Source organism: Chamaea fasciata, unplaced genomic scaffold (assembly GCF_029207755.1).
Source record: "Chamaea fasciata isolate MVZ Bird 193981 ecotype frontalis unplaced genomic scaffold, bChaFas1.0.hap1 SCAF_14, whole genome shotgun sequence".
NCBI lineage: Eukaryota > Metazoa > Chordata > Aves > Passeriformes > Sylviidae > Chamaea > Chamaea fasciata.
In genome coordinates, this window is record NW_027094099.1 from 14,319,431 (window position 1) to 14,336,510 (window position 17,080).

At 43.5% G+C, this 17,080-nt stretch overlaps 1 protein-coding gene across 1 annotated transcript in view; it reads left to right on the plus strand.

Moving 5' to 3' along the window:
- SLCO3A1 (solute carrier organic anion transporter family member 3A1) overlaps window positions 1-15,990 on the plus strand; it is a 136,131-nt gene extending 120,141 nt beyond the window's left edge. The window contains exons 9-10 of the mRNA XM_066196169.1: window positions 2,545-2,609; window positions 7,015-15,990. Of these exons, the coding sequence (XP_066052266.1) occupies window positions 2,545-2,609; window positions 7,015-7,394 (445 nt within the window). The 3' untranslated portion in view covers window positions 7,395-15,990. The remainder of the gene's footprint in view (window positions 1-2,544; window positions 2,610-7,014) is intronic.
- Window positions 15,991-17,080: the final 1,090 nt, after the last annotated feature.

Genomic DNA, 17,080 nt, shown 5'->3' on the forward strand with positions numbered 1-17,080 from the left:
GTGAGGAGCTGAGGGTCCCACACAGCTCCTGGCCTGTGCCTTTTACACTGAACTCACTGTACCCACACCCATGGTTTTGAACTGAACCTCCATTCAAGCTATTTTCTCTGTGAGCCACTTTTTTTTTCACTTGGTAGCACCTGGTTTAGCCATGGCATGGCCCCAGTTCAGGGCCTGCAGTACAGAGCTGCTAGAGAGAAAACAGGAACTGCTCGAGGTCTCCTTTGGTGAAGTGAGGGTGTGAAGTGGAACTGGGCCCCCAAATGGACAAGACTCCTTCAGGGATGTTGCAGAGGGTGATGGCAGAGGTTTTTCTTCTGATATTAGCATGGAAATACAGACGTGCAGTTTCCAATCAAGGTAGTAAGGAAGTTCAGCTGCATCGGGAGAGGGGCAGAATGGCCACCCCATGTTCTCAGCACGTAATGGCTTAGAGAGAGCCTTAAGCTCACCCTTTGAGATAGTCTGGAGACCATAGAAACCTCAGAAAAATGAAAAGCTGTGGCAAAGACTAGCTTTGGTGAATACCTCCCTGACTGGAGTTTAACTTCTTTCACCCTGGACCAAGTCCAAGAACATAAGGAACTTGGAAATCTGAAGGACGTGTCTGAGTTAAACCAATGTGAATAGGTGGGCAAAAGTAGCTCATTCAGATAACTGACCTTGTGTTTTTTCCAGACATATGGAACACTTCACCTTATGATATACATATATATCTAAGCCCACATTTATCCAGAATTACTTAGCTGTCCAAGCTGTCACTTACTGAGAATAATAACCAGAGGCATAAATAGCAGATCCATTCTGCTGCCTGGAAAATTCCAATAAAATTCAATCAATTAGGTCTGTATTAGAAACACACTCTTGAGTGGATTTTGGACAGAACAGCTCTGTGAGGGCATGTGTCCCTGCAGAATACAAAATGAGATATTCCACCTACTAGTTCATTCCTCTCTTTGCATCTCCAGTAGCTAAAGGGAAATCAAATTCCTCATGATAAATATTGTGACAAAAGCAATTTGAAGTTTGAAGAGTTCTTCGTTCAAGGAAGCTGCCAGCACCTTTAGGATCCTGCATGGAGACATCTGAGTGTTGCCTTCAAACGAGATAATCCCAGCATCAGCCAGGAAGAGGAACACCAGAGAATAAGAAAAGCAAAGGGAAGATTAAACATACTCAGTTCGGAGCTGTAGGAAGTAAACAGTTCACACATCCAGATTTGTAACTTCACTCAGAATCACTGATAGCTGCCAAATGTACAGTGGAGAGCTCTGAGCCAGATACCACCTCATGCTCTCTTGCAACTACCATCTTCCATTGGTTAAAGAAAATTGCGGCATATGAATGTGTCTTTGGTGTCAAGAGCAGTGACAAGTGACACTGGCAGCTCCCATGGTTATTTAAAAATGGACTCAGTGTCTACAAATTAAATGTCTTGTCTGAGCAAGTCATTTGGTCACTGCTCTAGTCAGTGAGAAAAGGAGATTTCTCCAAGTGGCAATTTTTACTCCAGCCTAAAGGTATGGGGATTGACTTTAGTCTTAAATATAGAAAAGGGGATGAAAGGACACCACGACCAATTAAAAGCCCACTGTGAATATTCCATGTAATAATCTATTTTTTCATTAAAATAAACTTTTAATGCTCTGTTTCCTTCATTTCCCACCCAACTGTAGAATCCTATTTGAGCCAAGCCATTAACCATTGGAACATTTTTCCAGGGTCATATAATTCCTGGCATAAAGGCTTTATATAAAGCATGGAGATCTGCCTGAAAACTGCTGAAATTCATCCCAAGGTCACAGGTTTCATGTGGAAGTCATGGTGTGGTATTACATGACCCATGAATATCTGAGAGGAGGGCAGGTGATCAGAAGTGTCTTCTCCTAACTTAAAAGCTATTGCTGGTTCTGTTTTATCTGTTTTGGCTGATGTCCCTCCAGTCTGTTTATACAGAGAACCACCCCTGCTGTGAATGTTTTTTTAAAGCACCTTTGAAGGATAACTCTTAATGCAATAATGGTTGTGTTCATAGCAGAAGACACTGCAAACACTGTCTTCTCAAGATAAAAAACGTGGCATGCTGAAGTCATGTGCATGAAAACTAGTGTTGAGCACTTCCTCACTGAGTCAACAGGCTGACTGAACCTTTTGGTTCATCATCCTCCCTCTCTTGTTCCCAGAAGTTTGGGGAGTTTCAGAACCAAAAATTCTCTCCCTTCAGTTTTCAACATCTAGAGCCTTGAAAACATGATAGGGAGCTTGTAAACAATGATTTAATGAGATGGGAATTCCATTTTTCCCCATCCAATGACAACATTAGCTGTTGTTATTAATGACTTGGCTAATTCCTGAACCTATCACCAATGCAATTACTTTTGGGGCTGTAGGCAGTTCAGGAGAAGGCTGAAGAAAAACCCCATTAATGACTTTTTGAAGAGGTGCTGGTGGCATCCTGGCTGACAGCACAGAAGGGCCACGGGGTGTGTTAATCAAAGCAGAACAACAGGAATCGATTTCTCTCTCTCTCTCTCCTCCCTGCAGAACCGTGAGCCCTGAACTCAAGTCTTACGCTCTGGGGGTACTTTTCCTGCTGCTCCGGTTGCTAGGTAGGTGCAAAAGTTGCATGTCCTTCTCTCCCAACCTCTGTTTCCTCATGGAACACTCCATTTTTAACATGCAAAAGTTGATTTCTACTCCCTATAGTGCTTTCATTGTCGTGAGTGGGGTCTGACACACTGGGATCTGAGTCCTCTCCATGAGGGATGTCACATCAAGGCTCCTGAAGGCACTTTTCCTGCTATTTGTGTTGTGCTAATGGAAGAAAATGCAGTGTTGCGTGAGAAATTACTGTTTCTCCCATGGTCCCACACAACCAGTTTCTCTTCTGTGGCTGTTACTAATGTGTCAGCAGCTTGTAGAATTACTTCTGTATTGCATATTGCTGAAGCAGAGGGCTATGGATTTTCACCCTCCTTTGAGGGACAGGACCTGTGTTACAGGGTGAGCTTGCCTCTTGCTTTGGGTGTCTCGGAAAGGAAACCAGGAAAATGACACAAGCTGAGTCCTCATTTCCTCCTGTGGGTTCATATCCCATATGGCTCCTCCTCTGGACCAGTATGAATTAAAGGGAATCTATGAATTAGAGGGGACATACCAGGCTGCTGCTTGTTTCCGAGTGGTTTTTTTCCCCTCTGGAAGATGTGGCTCCTGTTTTAAAGCTCTCCTATTTCAGCTCATTAGCCTCAGTGATTTGGGGCATAATCCTCTGATCCATCATTGTGTGGGACCGTCTCATGCCCAGGGTTTCTGCATGTTGTGGGAGTAGAATTTACTTTTTTTTTAGCAGGGCACAGGGAGAACCTTCCCTGCATGGCTGCCTTGGTCCCAAAGGAATGAGCTGGAGACTAAAGTGCCATCTCTTAGGCTACAGCGAGACTCTGGAAAGTACAGGGCTGAAAATCCAGCAGTATCAGACATCACTTCGAATAAGTGACCTCACTTTTTTATTTAATTTTAACACCCTATTCCCCATAAGCTAAACAGGAAATGGTGCTCCCCGACCAGTTTGCAAATACATTAGATGTGAATTGGTTGTGGTGAAGTAACTGCAGCCGTACAAAAAGCTGCATCAAGTTAACTTACCCAGAGCTCAGATAACTCAAAGGGAAGTTTCTGGGTTGACCTGGGTCAGCTCTGGTTCAAGCCTTGCAAACACAGCATTTTCTTTAGCTGCTGGTGCTGCTCATGGGTTTTGGCCTGACTTGAGCTGTGACTGGCTGAATGTGGAGTGTCAGCAGGCAAGTGTGCAAGGAGGATGGCTATGGGGTGTTGTTTCCAAAGGAAAAATACTTAAGGGGAGGGATTTTTAGCTTTTCTTTTTTCCTTTCAAAAGAGAGAAGCCTCCTGAGATAGCAGCATCCTGAATTCCTCTAAAACCAGGCTCAGGCTTAAGCTGAACAGATTTCTTTTTTTCACTCTGATAAAGAAGCCATGGTGAGAATTTAAACTCAAATCTTTATGTGTTGCTCTGTCACTAAGGGATTCCCATGAAATAAGACAATATATCCTGAAGCATATCAGCAATGTAGCTGGAACGCGCAGAAAATGAAGAGAAAGATACTTTTCCATATGAGCAAGGGTATCCAAATTGTGCCTCTATCAACCTGAGGTTTGAGAATAGCTTTGCTGATTTATTTTAAAAGCTTGTCAGCTCACCTTTAAGCTTTGACTTAAGATGACAGTGATAATAGCTGCTTCTTGAACCAAAGGAGAGAATTAAATGCAAGAGGTATGAGACCCGAAGGTGCAATCGTAGCTAATAGATTTCAGTAAGACAGAAGCACCTTTTTTTATGCAGTCCTACAGTTTCTGCTATGAAATATATATAAAAAGCAGAAATTTTTGCAACACTTTGCAGTAAGAGGTAGAACATGATTGACTCTCTTTAATATTCACTATAATAACATGAAACATGACTGAATTCTCCTGGTATCTTCCTGCACATATTAACTCATTTCATAGGAATTCTGCTGTGAGGGGGCAGCCTAACAATGTCTTCATATAAAAGCATTACTGCAGTTTCCCAGAGAAGAGAGTAAAGCAATTGGAGCAATTGGAGCCAAAGGTTCAGAATGGAATTGTCTGGAATGGCAAAGAATTTCAGGCCTTTCAGATCCTGGATGCATTCCTTCTGGGTGGTGTTCACCATGCATCCTAGAAGAGCCTTTGGTTACTGGGGCACTTTGTTAGATTTTTTTCCTCCAAGCTCATGTTGTTTGTCTCTTATTCCAACATGGCAAAACTCCACAATGTTTCACTCTCAGGAGGAGTTTCTGCTGTGCAGTGCAACCCCTCGGCTCCCTTGTCTCAGGAGTTCTGAGCACCAGCTTGCTCCTGTGAGTCTCTTATCCTTTCCTCTGCTAAAAACATGAAATACTCACTGGTTGCTAAAGGTTTTTCCACATGGCTGTATTCACATGGGAGTAGCTTTGGAGTTCAAGGGAAACTGATCCTTCCTCAAGTCTTACAAGGGGCACTTTCCAGGCCAGATTATCATGGACACCAGGCAGGCCAGCTGAAGCCAGCAGGTGGGGATGGCAGCTCTCTCTGAAGTTCAGCCTGCACATCTCCAAAGCTTTGTGTCAACATCTCTCAGCATGTTAACAAGTAGGGACTCACACCTCAAAATTATGATCCAAATGTGGTTTTCTGTTATTCCGGAAAGAATGTGGCTCCTCAGTCACTGCCACATCTGGATGTTACCCCTGAGGTGGCATCCAGCAGCACTGGGCACACAAACTGCAGTCAGCAGCACAGCCTCTTGCTTGTTTGTGTCAGGAGCCCAGTGGAATTTTTAAAATCCACGTTGAGTCTGTGGTTGTTCACAGGTTTCAACTAAAAAAGTGTCTTTTAGCTTAGAAGCAGAACCAGCCCAGACTGGATTTTCCAGTCACTGAAATGATGAACAAAGAGCTGGTGCTGGTATTTTTTTCCAGAACATAGACAGGTTTTTAGATATGATGACTGGAACTAGTATTTCTAACAAACAGATTGTCTTGCTTTTTTATCATCTGGTTTTATTTACTACATTTTTGCTAATAATGACTGGTTAAAATGAGTACCAAAAGCCCATATAGCCTTTCTTAATTCTTGCATTTATCAACTTATAAGGAAGATCAAACAAAATCTGCAGAGCTCCAGTCATCAACAAAATAAAATAAAGAGATCTTAGTTACCACAGGGAACAGTGAAGACAACCAATTTATTTGTAGTCTTAGGATACATGTCATGAATGTCACTACTTCCCTCGTGACAAGCTGAAGGAAGGTATCTTTTTTAAGCCTGGAAATCCAGGTTAATGATGAAACTGGATCCAAGATTAAACACTTTCCTGTCTAAAAACTGCAGTCCTTGTGTCTGCTTTCACAGGTATTTATAGAGTCTCAGGCATCACAGCACCTACGGATGCATTGATACTGTCAGGGGGGTGTTGTGCCTGCCTGCTGTTGGATTTCAATACATGCAATGCTCTCCTTTGCTCGCTGTCTTAACCCACAGCAGTGACTTTATCAATCAGGTCTTTTTTTCAGGCTTTATCTGCTTCTAGCCTCTGCCCAAAAATACAGCAGTAGGTAGAGAAATGGTTATATTATGTAGAATGTTCACATTTTCTCCCCAGTGCTGCGCACTCAGTGCACGTGCACTGGCTGGGGAGCTCGGAGCTGGAACGTGGATGTCCTAATCACCATCAGGCTAATGGGAAATGGGGGGGTTGCTGCAGTATCTCTGTAGGATGGGGGAAAGTAGAGAAGAAAAACATTTCCTTTATTAGTTAAATGAGATTGGAGTGATTACTTTGCTTTAAGATTGCAGCTCTGCTGCAAACTATGATTGAGAAACACTCATCGGTAGTTAGCTGCAGTGGCTGTGGGAGAATCCTGCTGTGATATTTCATTTAATGGCACTCTGAAATTTTTCCTTCTTTTCAGATGGCATCGTTGACATCTATTAGAGGCTATTGTTTCTCTTCCTTGGTTCCAGAGAAAAGCTTTTGCTACGTCAGGCTACAGTCCAAAACTGGATCTCAGTGCCGAGGCTGATTTTAGGTGCTATACTGGAGTGCTATGAGATCCTCCAGGTGAACACTCTAAAGTGCAGAACTGCCAGTTTCTACAGAATGAGCTGCAAGGCTGTCCTCCTCCTCTTTCATTTACCCCTCCACTTAGTCTCATTAGGCAAACAAGAAGTTTAATAAAAGCCACTCAAACTTGAATAAAATCCTTGCTGCATATTGATATCAGCAGGAATCTCTTCCGTAGACGTTAAGTCCAAGCTAAAAGCTTATCCACAAACTTCATTCAGGTTGATTTAGAACTTCAAAAATTAGAATCACAGGCTGCAGCTGGGACTATTAACCTTGATAAAGTACTCTCTTTCCACTCACTGCAGTCACGTCCTCTCTCTTTATCACAGGGATCATAAAAGCATGATTTGTCTCTCTTATTTTGGCAGGTTTTATCCCACCTCCACTGATCTTCGGGGCCGGGATTGACTCCACGTGTCTGTTCTGGAGCACATTCTGTGGCGAGCAAGGAGCCTGTGCACTGTATGACAACGTGGTCTACAGATACCTGTATGTCAGCATTGCTATTGCCCTCAAGTCCTTTGCATTCATCCTGTACACAACCACCTGGCAGTGCTTGAGGAAAAACTATAAAAGATACATCAAGAACCACGAAGGTGGTCTCAGCACTAGTGAGTTTTTTGCCTCTACTCTCACCCTAGACAATCTGGGGCGGGACTCCGTGCCCCAAAACCAACCACATAGGACAAAATTTATCTATAACCTTGAAGACCACGAGTGGTGTGAAAATATGGAGTCTGTTTTATAGTGACTGTGGATGGGGTGAACTATATTAATAATACAAGGGTCCTTTTTAATAAAAAAACAAGGAGAGAGCACGAATGAAAGAAGAAACAACTGCAAAACAGCAACGGCAACACAGGAAACTTTTGTCTTTTTCTCAAAGTCAGACCCAGCCAGGATTCTTGAGAACAGCATCTTTTAATGGGATCACTTGTGACATCCTGCAAGGTGATGGAGAAAGCAGGGAGCCCTTGTGGCTGGTACCAGCCCCTTTGGTGACAGTACGAGCTTCTGAGGAAGGCAACTGCAGAGCTTCACCAGAGAGTTCAGCACAGGCTTGGGCACAAGACGTAGAGAAAGCAACCTGGTAACAGCAAGGTGATAACAGCAATAGGGTTTTCTCCCAGTTGAGATGGGGTGTGTGGTGCCCTGCAGGGCTGGCCAGGCTGGGTGCTGCTCCAACCTGCTGCGTCTGCAATAGAGGGAGCAGTGCTGGAGCCCTTCCAGCAGTCACACTCTGTCACCAGCCACGAGTCCACAATAAATACCTTGAAAGCTGCTGGAAACCTTCCCGGTGGCGAGCAATGCTGTCAGGGGTATCCAAGTCCTTCCAGCCCGGGCTTATTCACAGATTGGAGCTTCGTGGCTGTCTGTGAATAACTGTGCTCAGATCTCAAACCCAGTAGAGTTCAAGACATTTGCTCACACTTTGCCAAACGTGCTGTCATTTTTTAAAGGGGGATGAGTTCCAAATACTTATCTGTGTAGTCCTCTAATAAGATGTTTTTTTGAAATTATTTTCAAATCTATGTTAACCCTTAAATCACTGACACTTTTCCATGAGGAGGATTTATTTATGCTAGTTTGGGGAAGGATCCTGTTTAATTCACCCAAACGTAATGTGACTCAAGGGGTTTGTTTAATCCTCTGCATTTTTTATCCATACGCCTTCATTCTAATATGCTACCAAGCCAATGAAGACACATAATATGTTTTTAAAAAAGAGAATGAATGCACTGTGTCTCTATAAAAACAATTGTCAGTTGGAGAATTATAGATAATATGATGATTTACATAAATATAGTTTTTTCATATTCTATGTGACTCAGTGAATACATATATATGTGGAGAGGCTGTTTATGTTCTCTCCAGTTTTTAAAGATATATATATATATAATTTGCAATCTAGAAATTGTGTGGTGGATGTTTTCTTTAAAGTGTGTGTGTGTGTGTGTGTGTGTGCGCGCGTGCGTGTACAAGATGAGAGGAATTCTGACCTTAATCCTTCAACCCTCACAACTGGTGTTTTATTTTTCACCTGAGAAATTCCACTGACTTTCAGTGGAAGCCATGTGAGGAAGATGGAATAATCTCTCCTGGATGCCACATTTTGTTTGTACATGTGGAAATAATGTTCCTCTGGAAGGCTGGGTTATGGGAGCAGAGGCTGGCCAGCACTGAGCAACTCAAACTTCCATTCAGCTCCCCACAAAGCATCCATGCAGGAGCAGATTTGGCTTGGCTCTTGCAGTGCAGTCTTACCTAAACCTGCAAAAACCGTGGGGAAACTTTCATCTGATTACAAGAAGCGTGGGGGTCGGGCTTATTTTGTATGCATATTTTTGTTTTCCAAAACATTCCTGCTGGGAGGCAATGCAAATTAGTGGCATTTGATGAGTTTTTCCCCAGGAACCAGACTTGTTTCCAATGGACTAAATGTCAGAAGGGCTTTAAGGGTTAGCATCATAATTAAAAGTTCCTTTATTGTGTGAATTTCGAAGCTGTTGTGAACTTGAGGATGTTTAGAGGAGTAACCTGGCATATTGAGTCAAATGCTGGGTGTCACTTCCATGTAGGTGGCAGAGGGGCTGGTCTTCCCCAAATCCTTGTCCATTGCTGCAGTGGACACCCCAGAGCTGGCACAATTACAGAGGGTTGATAACTTATCACTCGTGTTCAACACCTTTTCTGCAGACTTTGCTCTTATCCAGGCTTTGCAACATGGGTGTGGAGTATCAAACTGCTTCCACTTGACTGACTTTACATGCGTGTGTTTGCAACTTATGCACAGAATCACGTGTTCAGCAACAATAAGGGCAGGGAAAAAGGGTGTATCAAATAAACTCCATTGTGCCAAATACTCAACAAATATTGTAACTGCAGACATTTAATTCTTGGGTTTCAGCTATGTTAAGAATCACTCAATTGATGAAGAAGTTTAAGGGAAAAAAAAATATTAAGCTATGCAGTGCCATTGTTATGTTGGGTGGTAAATGATGCTTTTTAGACCATTCCATTGGTTTAGTATATCCTATCGGCTAAAATAGAGATACTGCATCCATAAAACAATGAATTCAAAAAAGGCACAGGGTGCATAACTGTCTCATAAAATATATATAATTGTCAAGTATAAGCCTTTGAAATCATTCTGTACAGTTCTCTTCATTCTGCAGATTTATTACTTAGACTGCTGTCTTTCCAAATGTTAGCTCATAATTTTATACTATACACACTCTTTCAGACTCGAACACAAATGTCACAGAATAGAACCTTTCTAAAAGTCTGATTGCTTGAAATTTCATAACCCCTTTCACAATTTCATGATTTTCCCCTCTGAAAGACCAAGGTGAAGGAGAATAGCATGCTGATTGATATGATGTAAAACAAACTCCCAGTGTTCACGAGCTGTGATTCGTTGGTACAGTCAAAAGTCCCCCTTGACCGGAGTTATAGAAACAGGATTCCAAGGCACAAAACATTTTCATTTTTGTTTTTCTTGTTCATTTGATCTCTTCTGTTGGTATGTGTGGGAGATGCAGTTGAATGGGGTTACTTACATTATTTTTAAGCTGTAGCTTGAAATTCCTGCATGATTGTTATTTTATTTCTTTTGATAATGGAATGTTTGAAAAGCTTTTCCCCCATCCCACTCTTTTTTTTTTTTTTTCTGCCAGGGTTAGGTCTAATGCCTGCATCATGAAGGGCTTTGCTGTCAGTGCTTTGGTACAGATGTAAAAACAGAGCTATAGTTAAAAAAAAAAAATACACAGACCAAACCCTTCATCCACACCAGCAGGCATTTTGGTTTTTTTCTGATTTCAGAACCACAAGCCATTTTTGCCTGCAACCCATTTTTTGTTACAGAATAATAAATGAGTGTCAGACATCCTCCTTCTTCCCAAACTGTGTTTTGGGCTTTCACCTGACAGCACTTCGCCTCCAACCTGCAACTGCCTTAACCATGCAGGAAACTTAAAAAACAAGGATGGAGATAGAAAAATGCCCATTCCCAGGAACAGAAACAGGGGCATGGTCTGAGCTGTGCAGTCCAGATCCAATGGTGGAAGTTGTTTCTTCATATTCAAGGGCATTGAAATTCAGGGGTTTGTTGAGGTCTCAGTCTCAGCAAAATGTTCTTTTGGCATTTCCAAGCACTGTGTTCCCCACGTGGCTGTCTGCTAAGGAATGGGATGTTTGAAAAAACAAACTACTTGAGATTCTGCAGTCTCTCTGGGACTGACCAGTTGCCTTGCATGACTTCAGGTTGGGGTTTCCTTTCCCTTGCACAGATCCCACTTTGGAAGAGCCCCAGTGCAATCAAAAGGTGACCCCAATCTAAAACTGGCGCAGATGACACTGGAATCATTTTCTCTGCATCCTTGTTAACAAGGTGATGCATTTCCAGAACCTTCTTGTAATACATATAGAAATCATTCATTTTTCTGACTTTGCCCAGCACATCTTGGATGTAGAGTGGGACTGAAAAGTCCATCACTTGAATTATCACTTGAATATCACAAACCTTCCATTCTTGGCGATTCAGCTAACAGGGACCTCCCTCTGCCATTGCCCTCTGTGATGCACTAAACTCCTCGGTGCTTCTGCTGTTGTTAATCGTGGTTGGGTCTCACCTTGCTCAGAAGGTGAGAAGGGAAAGATGCAGAGAGGAATTAGCTTCCATTATCTGACTTAGCTACACTTCAAAGTGCTTCCAAATTGAACTGATGGTCTGCAGACATTTGGAATGTGATTGGAGTATTTCCAAATGTCTGAGATGCATTGACTTCTTTTTCCTTGGAAAAAAAGAATAATTAAAATCGAGGGAATGAATGTGATTTGGACCCCCTCCCCTATCCCCATCAGAGTTTTTTGTTCATCACATTGCAGTGGAGGCAGTGTGCTTAAGGTTCACCTTTGTGTCTCGGACAGACTCACTTTTTTTCTCAGTAAATGAGATGCTGGGACACAGAAAGGCACCTCCATCTCACAGCCAGCAGTTTCACTCCACAGCCAACCCACAACAACCTGAAGTCTACCAGCACTGTGAAGCTTTAGCCCCTAAGTCAGCTGTTCCTGTCATCTGAGAGTTTGTCACAGCTGGATGTGTTTGGCTTGGTATTTCCTTCCAACTTTGGCATTCTTGGTGTGATGTTTGCTTTATTTTTGGCAGGTGATGTGGGGAATTGTCAGTATAAAATACGCATGCAAATGCTTCACTGGACCGATGTGATAACAGCTTTGTTTCTTTATTCGCAAGGGTTTCCAGACTTACTCCTGCTCTGCCTTTAAATGCAGCTGTGCTCATCTATCCCCCTAATTTCATGTGAGCTGTGTTTGCAGACAGGAGCAGGTTTGTTGTTATTCTCTCTCTAGATCTGATTAATATGTGCAAAGCTCACAAGCTTCCTGTGCATAGGGCAGAGCACCCCTGATTACAAGCAATAATTCTGACCTGCTCTCATTTGCAATAGGACTTCTGGCATTTCTTACCTAAATCTGGGTTCACCTCTCCCAGCATCCCACACTGCTGCTGTGACTCACTGCTGTTTCGTTGGCAGCCAAGATACAGTTGGTGGAACATAAGCAGCAGTTGATGAAGATGGGAACCTTTGGTGTGAGCCAGATTCAGCCATGTTTATCTGATGGTTGAGACTGATCTGAGGAGGAAAGGACATTGTAACTGAGCCACTCTGTGTCTCTGAAAGGATTGTCCACCCTTCTGTGCTCCTGGAGAGCCCTACCTCCACCAGACCCATGGTTTATGGGTGTTTTCTTCCAAACTGACCATCACTTTCCTTTCTCAAGCCACAGTTCTTCCTTCCCCCAATGACAAAGCACAGCTTGGCTATACCAAGTCAATACAATACAAGGTATCCAGAGTTACTGTGAGGCATTTAAATTTGCCTGGGATGCCAGCAGGTCTCACTTAGTTATACATATGTTCAAAATGTTATAGTTTGTTCTGCTTATATCCCCTAAATCTATAACTTCTAGGCTGCAAATGATGTTTTCTATCATTCCATTGACATTTTCTAGCCAATCTGAGTCTTAATACAATTGCTTTGCTGAAAAATGGCCTTTCAGCAGTTCTTAGACATGAGGTACTTCTTTAGTAACTAGTGATGCCAAGTAAAATCTTTGGCCATTGTCTGTTCCCTGAATTCAGGGGAGCAGAAGGGAGCTGTGCCTTCCCAGAAGCAATACTGATGTTTCCTAGGACAGAGTGTGACATGGACTGCTTTTCTTTCAGCTTCAGTCTTGCCTTGGCTGCTTGGCTCTGAGCATCTCTTGGTCCCAAAAAGACACAGGGAATTCAGGAGAAGCCATGTGGACAAAGAAATCCATTTAGATGGGTGCAAGAGTAGGACTTCAGGATGTTTGTAGTGTTGTGTTGTTTTGCTTGTCAAAGCTTTGCTTCAATCTGTATTTGTTTGATGAATGGAGTGACACCCGGGGATGGGGTCTTTGGGATGGGATGAGTTTGCGATCTTTCCCCCACTTTATTCAGATTAAGTGTGGCAGAGCAGGGTGTCCAGCCCTAAGAAGGAAAAGATTTGTCATACCCTGAACAGTTTCTAGTGCTGGACTTGTTCTGCACAAAGTTGGTGTCTGCATATGGCAGGAAGCAATAAGAAACTTGTCAGCTGCAGCTCGGCAAATAATTTATAGCAACTTCATACATGAATTTTCGCTTTTATTTCTTCCTTGCAACTTGCTGAGAAAACCAAGACGATGCCTCCAATGTAATTGCAAGTTCGTTTCTACATATCCATCTGTGGCCTGGAGAATTTGGAAAAGCTTTCTTGTAATTCATACAGGGGTTTGTTCTGGATGGACATAAAACTCACGGGATATTTCTGTTCCCTGAGTTCCACAGGCTGAAATTTTCTCATCAGTAGAAATATTTAGTTCAAAAATACGTGATTAAGAATTGAATAAGAGGATCCCTGCTCAGTGCCAGTGGGCTGAGCGCCGCTGGACACACAGTGCTCCAGGACAGCCAAAGTGCTGGCTTCCAACTCACAGTCCACTTTCCAGGAATATTCTCTCACAGATGCTTGAAATTCTCAGCCTCTCTCAGTGTTCCTACTGGTTAAAGCACTCATTTGAGTAATTACTTAGAGCAAACAGCAGAAGGGTATGAACCTAGACAAAACTGAATTGGTATTGAGGTGAAGCAGGTGGTGTAAATTTTATTTGCGATGTTTGCACAACTCTTGGATCGGAAGCAGAAACCTCTTGGGCATCATGAGAGAGTTGCATATGGCCTAACATATCTTTGTTCTTCCCAAATGAAACGCCTGTGGGTGGGACAGCAAAAGGCATCTTTCCCTGCCACGGATATCTCAGCCCCCAAAACCGGTTTCCTCTTGCAGTATGGCATCGCACAAACACCAGTGCATTTACCCCTCAGTGCAAACTGCTATGATTTTGGTGCCTCACAACTCTAACTGTGAACTTGAAAGGAAAAAATGACCCCTGTTCTTCACCCATGACACTTCCTGCCTGATCAGAGGAGCAGGATGATCCCTCTTGGAGACTCACAGCCGTTTTCCTAAAGTCTTACTGCAGCAGGACCAAACGGTGCTCTGTGATCACAGGTGGCCTATTCCCTGTGCTAGGGGTCTGTAGCTCAGCTACAGCCCCACCTTGCCTTCACAGTGTTTTGGTGCAAAGCATGGTGAGGAGGCTGCACGTGACTCCCCCTGACAAGTGCTAAGGGCTGCCAGTGGTCTGTGACCACCCAAGTTTCGGAGTCTCAGCTTCCCTCACCTGCTTTTGGGAAGGAGCCATCCCAGAGCAGGTTCAGAGGGAAACTGGAGCAGCGCTGGGACCGCACAACAGGGAGCTCTTGGTGCCACATCCATAGGGAGGAGGGGGTGAGATGGAGCAGGGGAAGAGCTGTGACATTTTAAAACCCATAGTGCCTACCACTGCAAATGGAACGCTGTATTGTATTGTATTATATTATACGTGACTACCATGTAAATAAAGTACAATAAATGTGGTGTTCGTTAGGATTTTGATACAAGTCAAATGCAGTCTGCAGAAATGTTTGGTTTTTTTTTTTTTTTTTTCCCTGCTGTATGTAGTTATATCACATTCCAGGCACAGGGACATTTGGAGCCGTGTGAGCTAGTAATGCATAAATGGCATTAGGTAGGGCATGTTTGCAGTAAGGCTGTTTTAAAATTCCTTTTGCCCTGTGCAGGTGAGACACGAGCACCATCTGAAATCAGAAGGAGGGAGTGGGGGCAGTTTACACAGGCAGGAGGAGAGCAGCTCTTGATATGTTTCATGAGCAGAAGAGGCTGCCCAGCCAGTCCTTGGCCATGCTTCATTCATGGTGGAGAAACAGCAAGGTTTCAGTGGCTGATCTCTCTTTGCTTGTTTTCCTGCAGCAGAGGATGACCAGCAGCACATGCCTTGCCTGTGTAACCTGGTGATCCCCCACCCCTGACAGCCCTTAGTGGCAGCTATTGATGAGCAAACTTGAGAGCTTAAAATTCAAAGTAGATTGGGAAAATTCTGTTCTTGACCAGCTGGCTCCTCTGTGTCTCTGGCAGAGATTGAGGGGCTTGGAGCTTTGGCTACTAAGAATATTAGGAACCTACTTTGTTCCTTAACCCACTCCCTTATCCATCCTTCTCTTTCTCCATAGTGTAAATAAAGAAAATGATACATTTTCACCAGGCAGGCCTGCCATGTGCCCTCCAAATCCTGATGCATGTCTTAACTGGGTTGTTGGTGGGAGTTTCTCCGGGCTTCAGAAGCTCAGGGCTTCTCTGACAACTGTTTGCAGCTGGTGTGTGGATGTAATCTTCCATCAGTGCATGGAGGGTACTTCCACACTGGTTGTCTTGTTGGAGAACAAGACCACCCCATGCAGTTTGTCACACCTGGCTTGAAACTCACCTGCAGAGCTCTGTGCAGGGTCCACAGCACTGGAGGAGTATTTGCCTGCCCCTGTACCAGACCAGTCCATGGTGTTTGTCCCTCATACCATTGCTGTCCTTCACAGTCACCTGGGCAGAGCAGCATTTGTGGGTTGTGGAGAGGGTCCCTCCTGCACAGAACTTCTCCACAAAGAGTCTGTAGCACCGTGTGGGACTGGATGAGCCCGCGTGCCACTGCCTCTTCTCGGGCTTGGGGTTACTGTTTTCCTGCTGTGCCCAAGGGAAAATGGTCCTCAGAAAGGTCTTTGAACTGTGCTGGTAATTTGACTGCTGGTAATTTTTCAGGTGTTTAGCAGCTCTTCCAAAATAAACCAAAACCTGGTTTGGAAAAGGAAATGTTTCACTGTACAATTGACTTAAAAAAAAAAAAAAAAAAAAAGAGAAGCCACATGCTCGATATATTTTGAGTATTGTGTTCTGTATTTTTGCAGCTTATATTTTCCAGATGAGCAGTTTAGAAATATGTGATGTGAAATACATACTGTAAGTTTGCTGTAAATGATATTAAAAACACTATTTTCATTCTTGTCTTGTCTCACTCGATGATCTCTTTGGTTCTCCCAGGTTGGCTGGCTGGGCTGGTGCTCTGACTGTTCCAGAAGGGTCTCAGTCTCAGTAAAAACAGGGTTGAGGGTTCAGATTGGAGGTTCTGATGGTGATGTTGAAAGTTTGCCAGAAATGACAGTGGTGGTGAATGTGTTATGTGCACAGGCAGTGCCTTCAGAGAGGAGGTCCAGTGAAGCAGTGGTTGTGGCAGAGAAGGTGAGGCAGGTTTTGGGGAAGGGCAAAATGAAGTTTAATGAATGGAGAAAGGAAAGGGAGAACAAGAGCATCTTGAATTCTTGCAGAATGGAGGAACTTGAACATCTGGAAGACACTAAAATGTGGAGGAGCTCAGAGGGAACATGACTGGAGCAGGAAAACGCTGGATGTGTCCGTGGTGCTGAATGTGTCTCACATCTTTGTGTCAGTTCAGCTGTGGAGGGGAAAAAAAAGGAGCTTTTAGCTGAAATAACAACAGCTGAGTGAAGTGTCTGAGCCCTGCCATGCACCCTGAGCCCCTGCAGCTGCAGAAGCTTCTCCATCTCCATCAATGCTCCCGCTGCCCTGGGACCAGGCCCAGAGGCTGACACATTCCTGAGGATTCAGTGACACACACTTCCCCTTGCTCCAGCTGCTGTACTGCTCAGAATAAAAGTAATCACTCCTTTGACCCTTTATTTTTAAATGTGTCAAATCTGGTGTATCAAAGGGAAGTTTTCTCCTGAGTTTCTACAAAATGTTGCTAAACGAGGCAATTGCATTCCAGCTGAGTTGAATATTCACTTATTCCTTGTTTGTTCGTTTTTTTAATCCTTCCCTGTTCCAATTCCCTTTTCTGAAAGGCAGTGAGCAAAACAGAGATTAAAAGTCAGAAAACACAAAAAGAAAAACAATTTTGTTACACACGAGTTGAATCCAACCACTGTTGCTT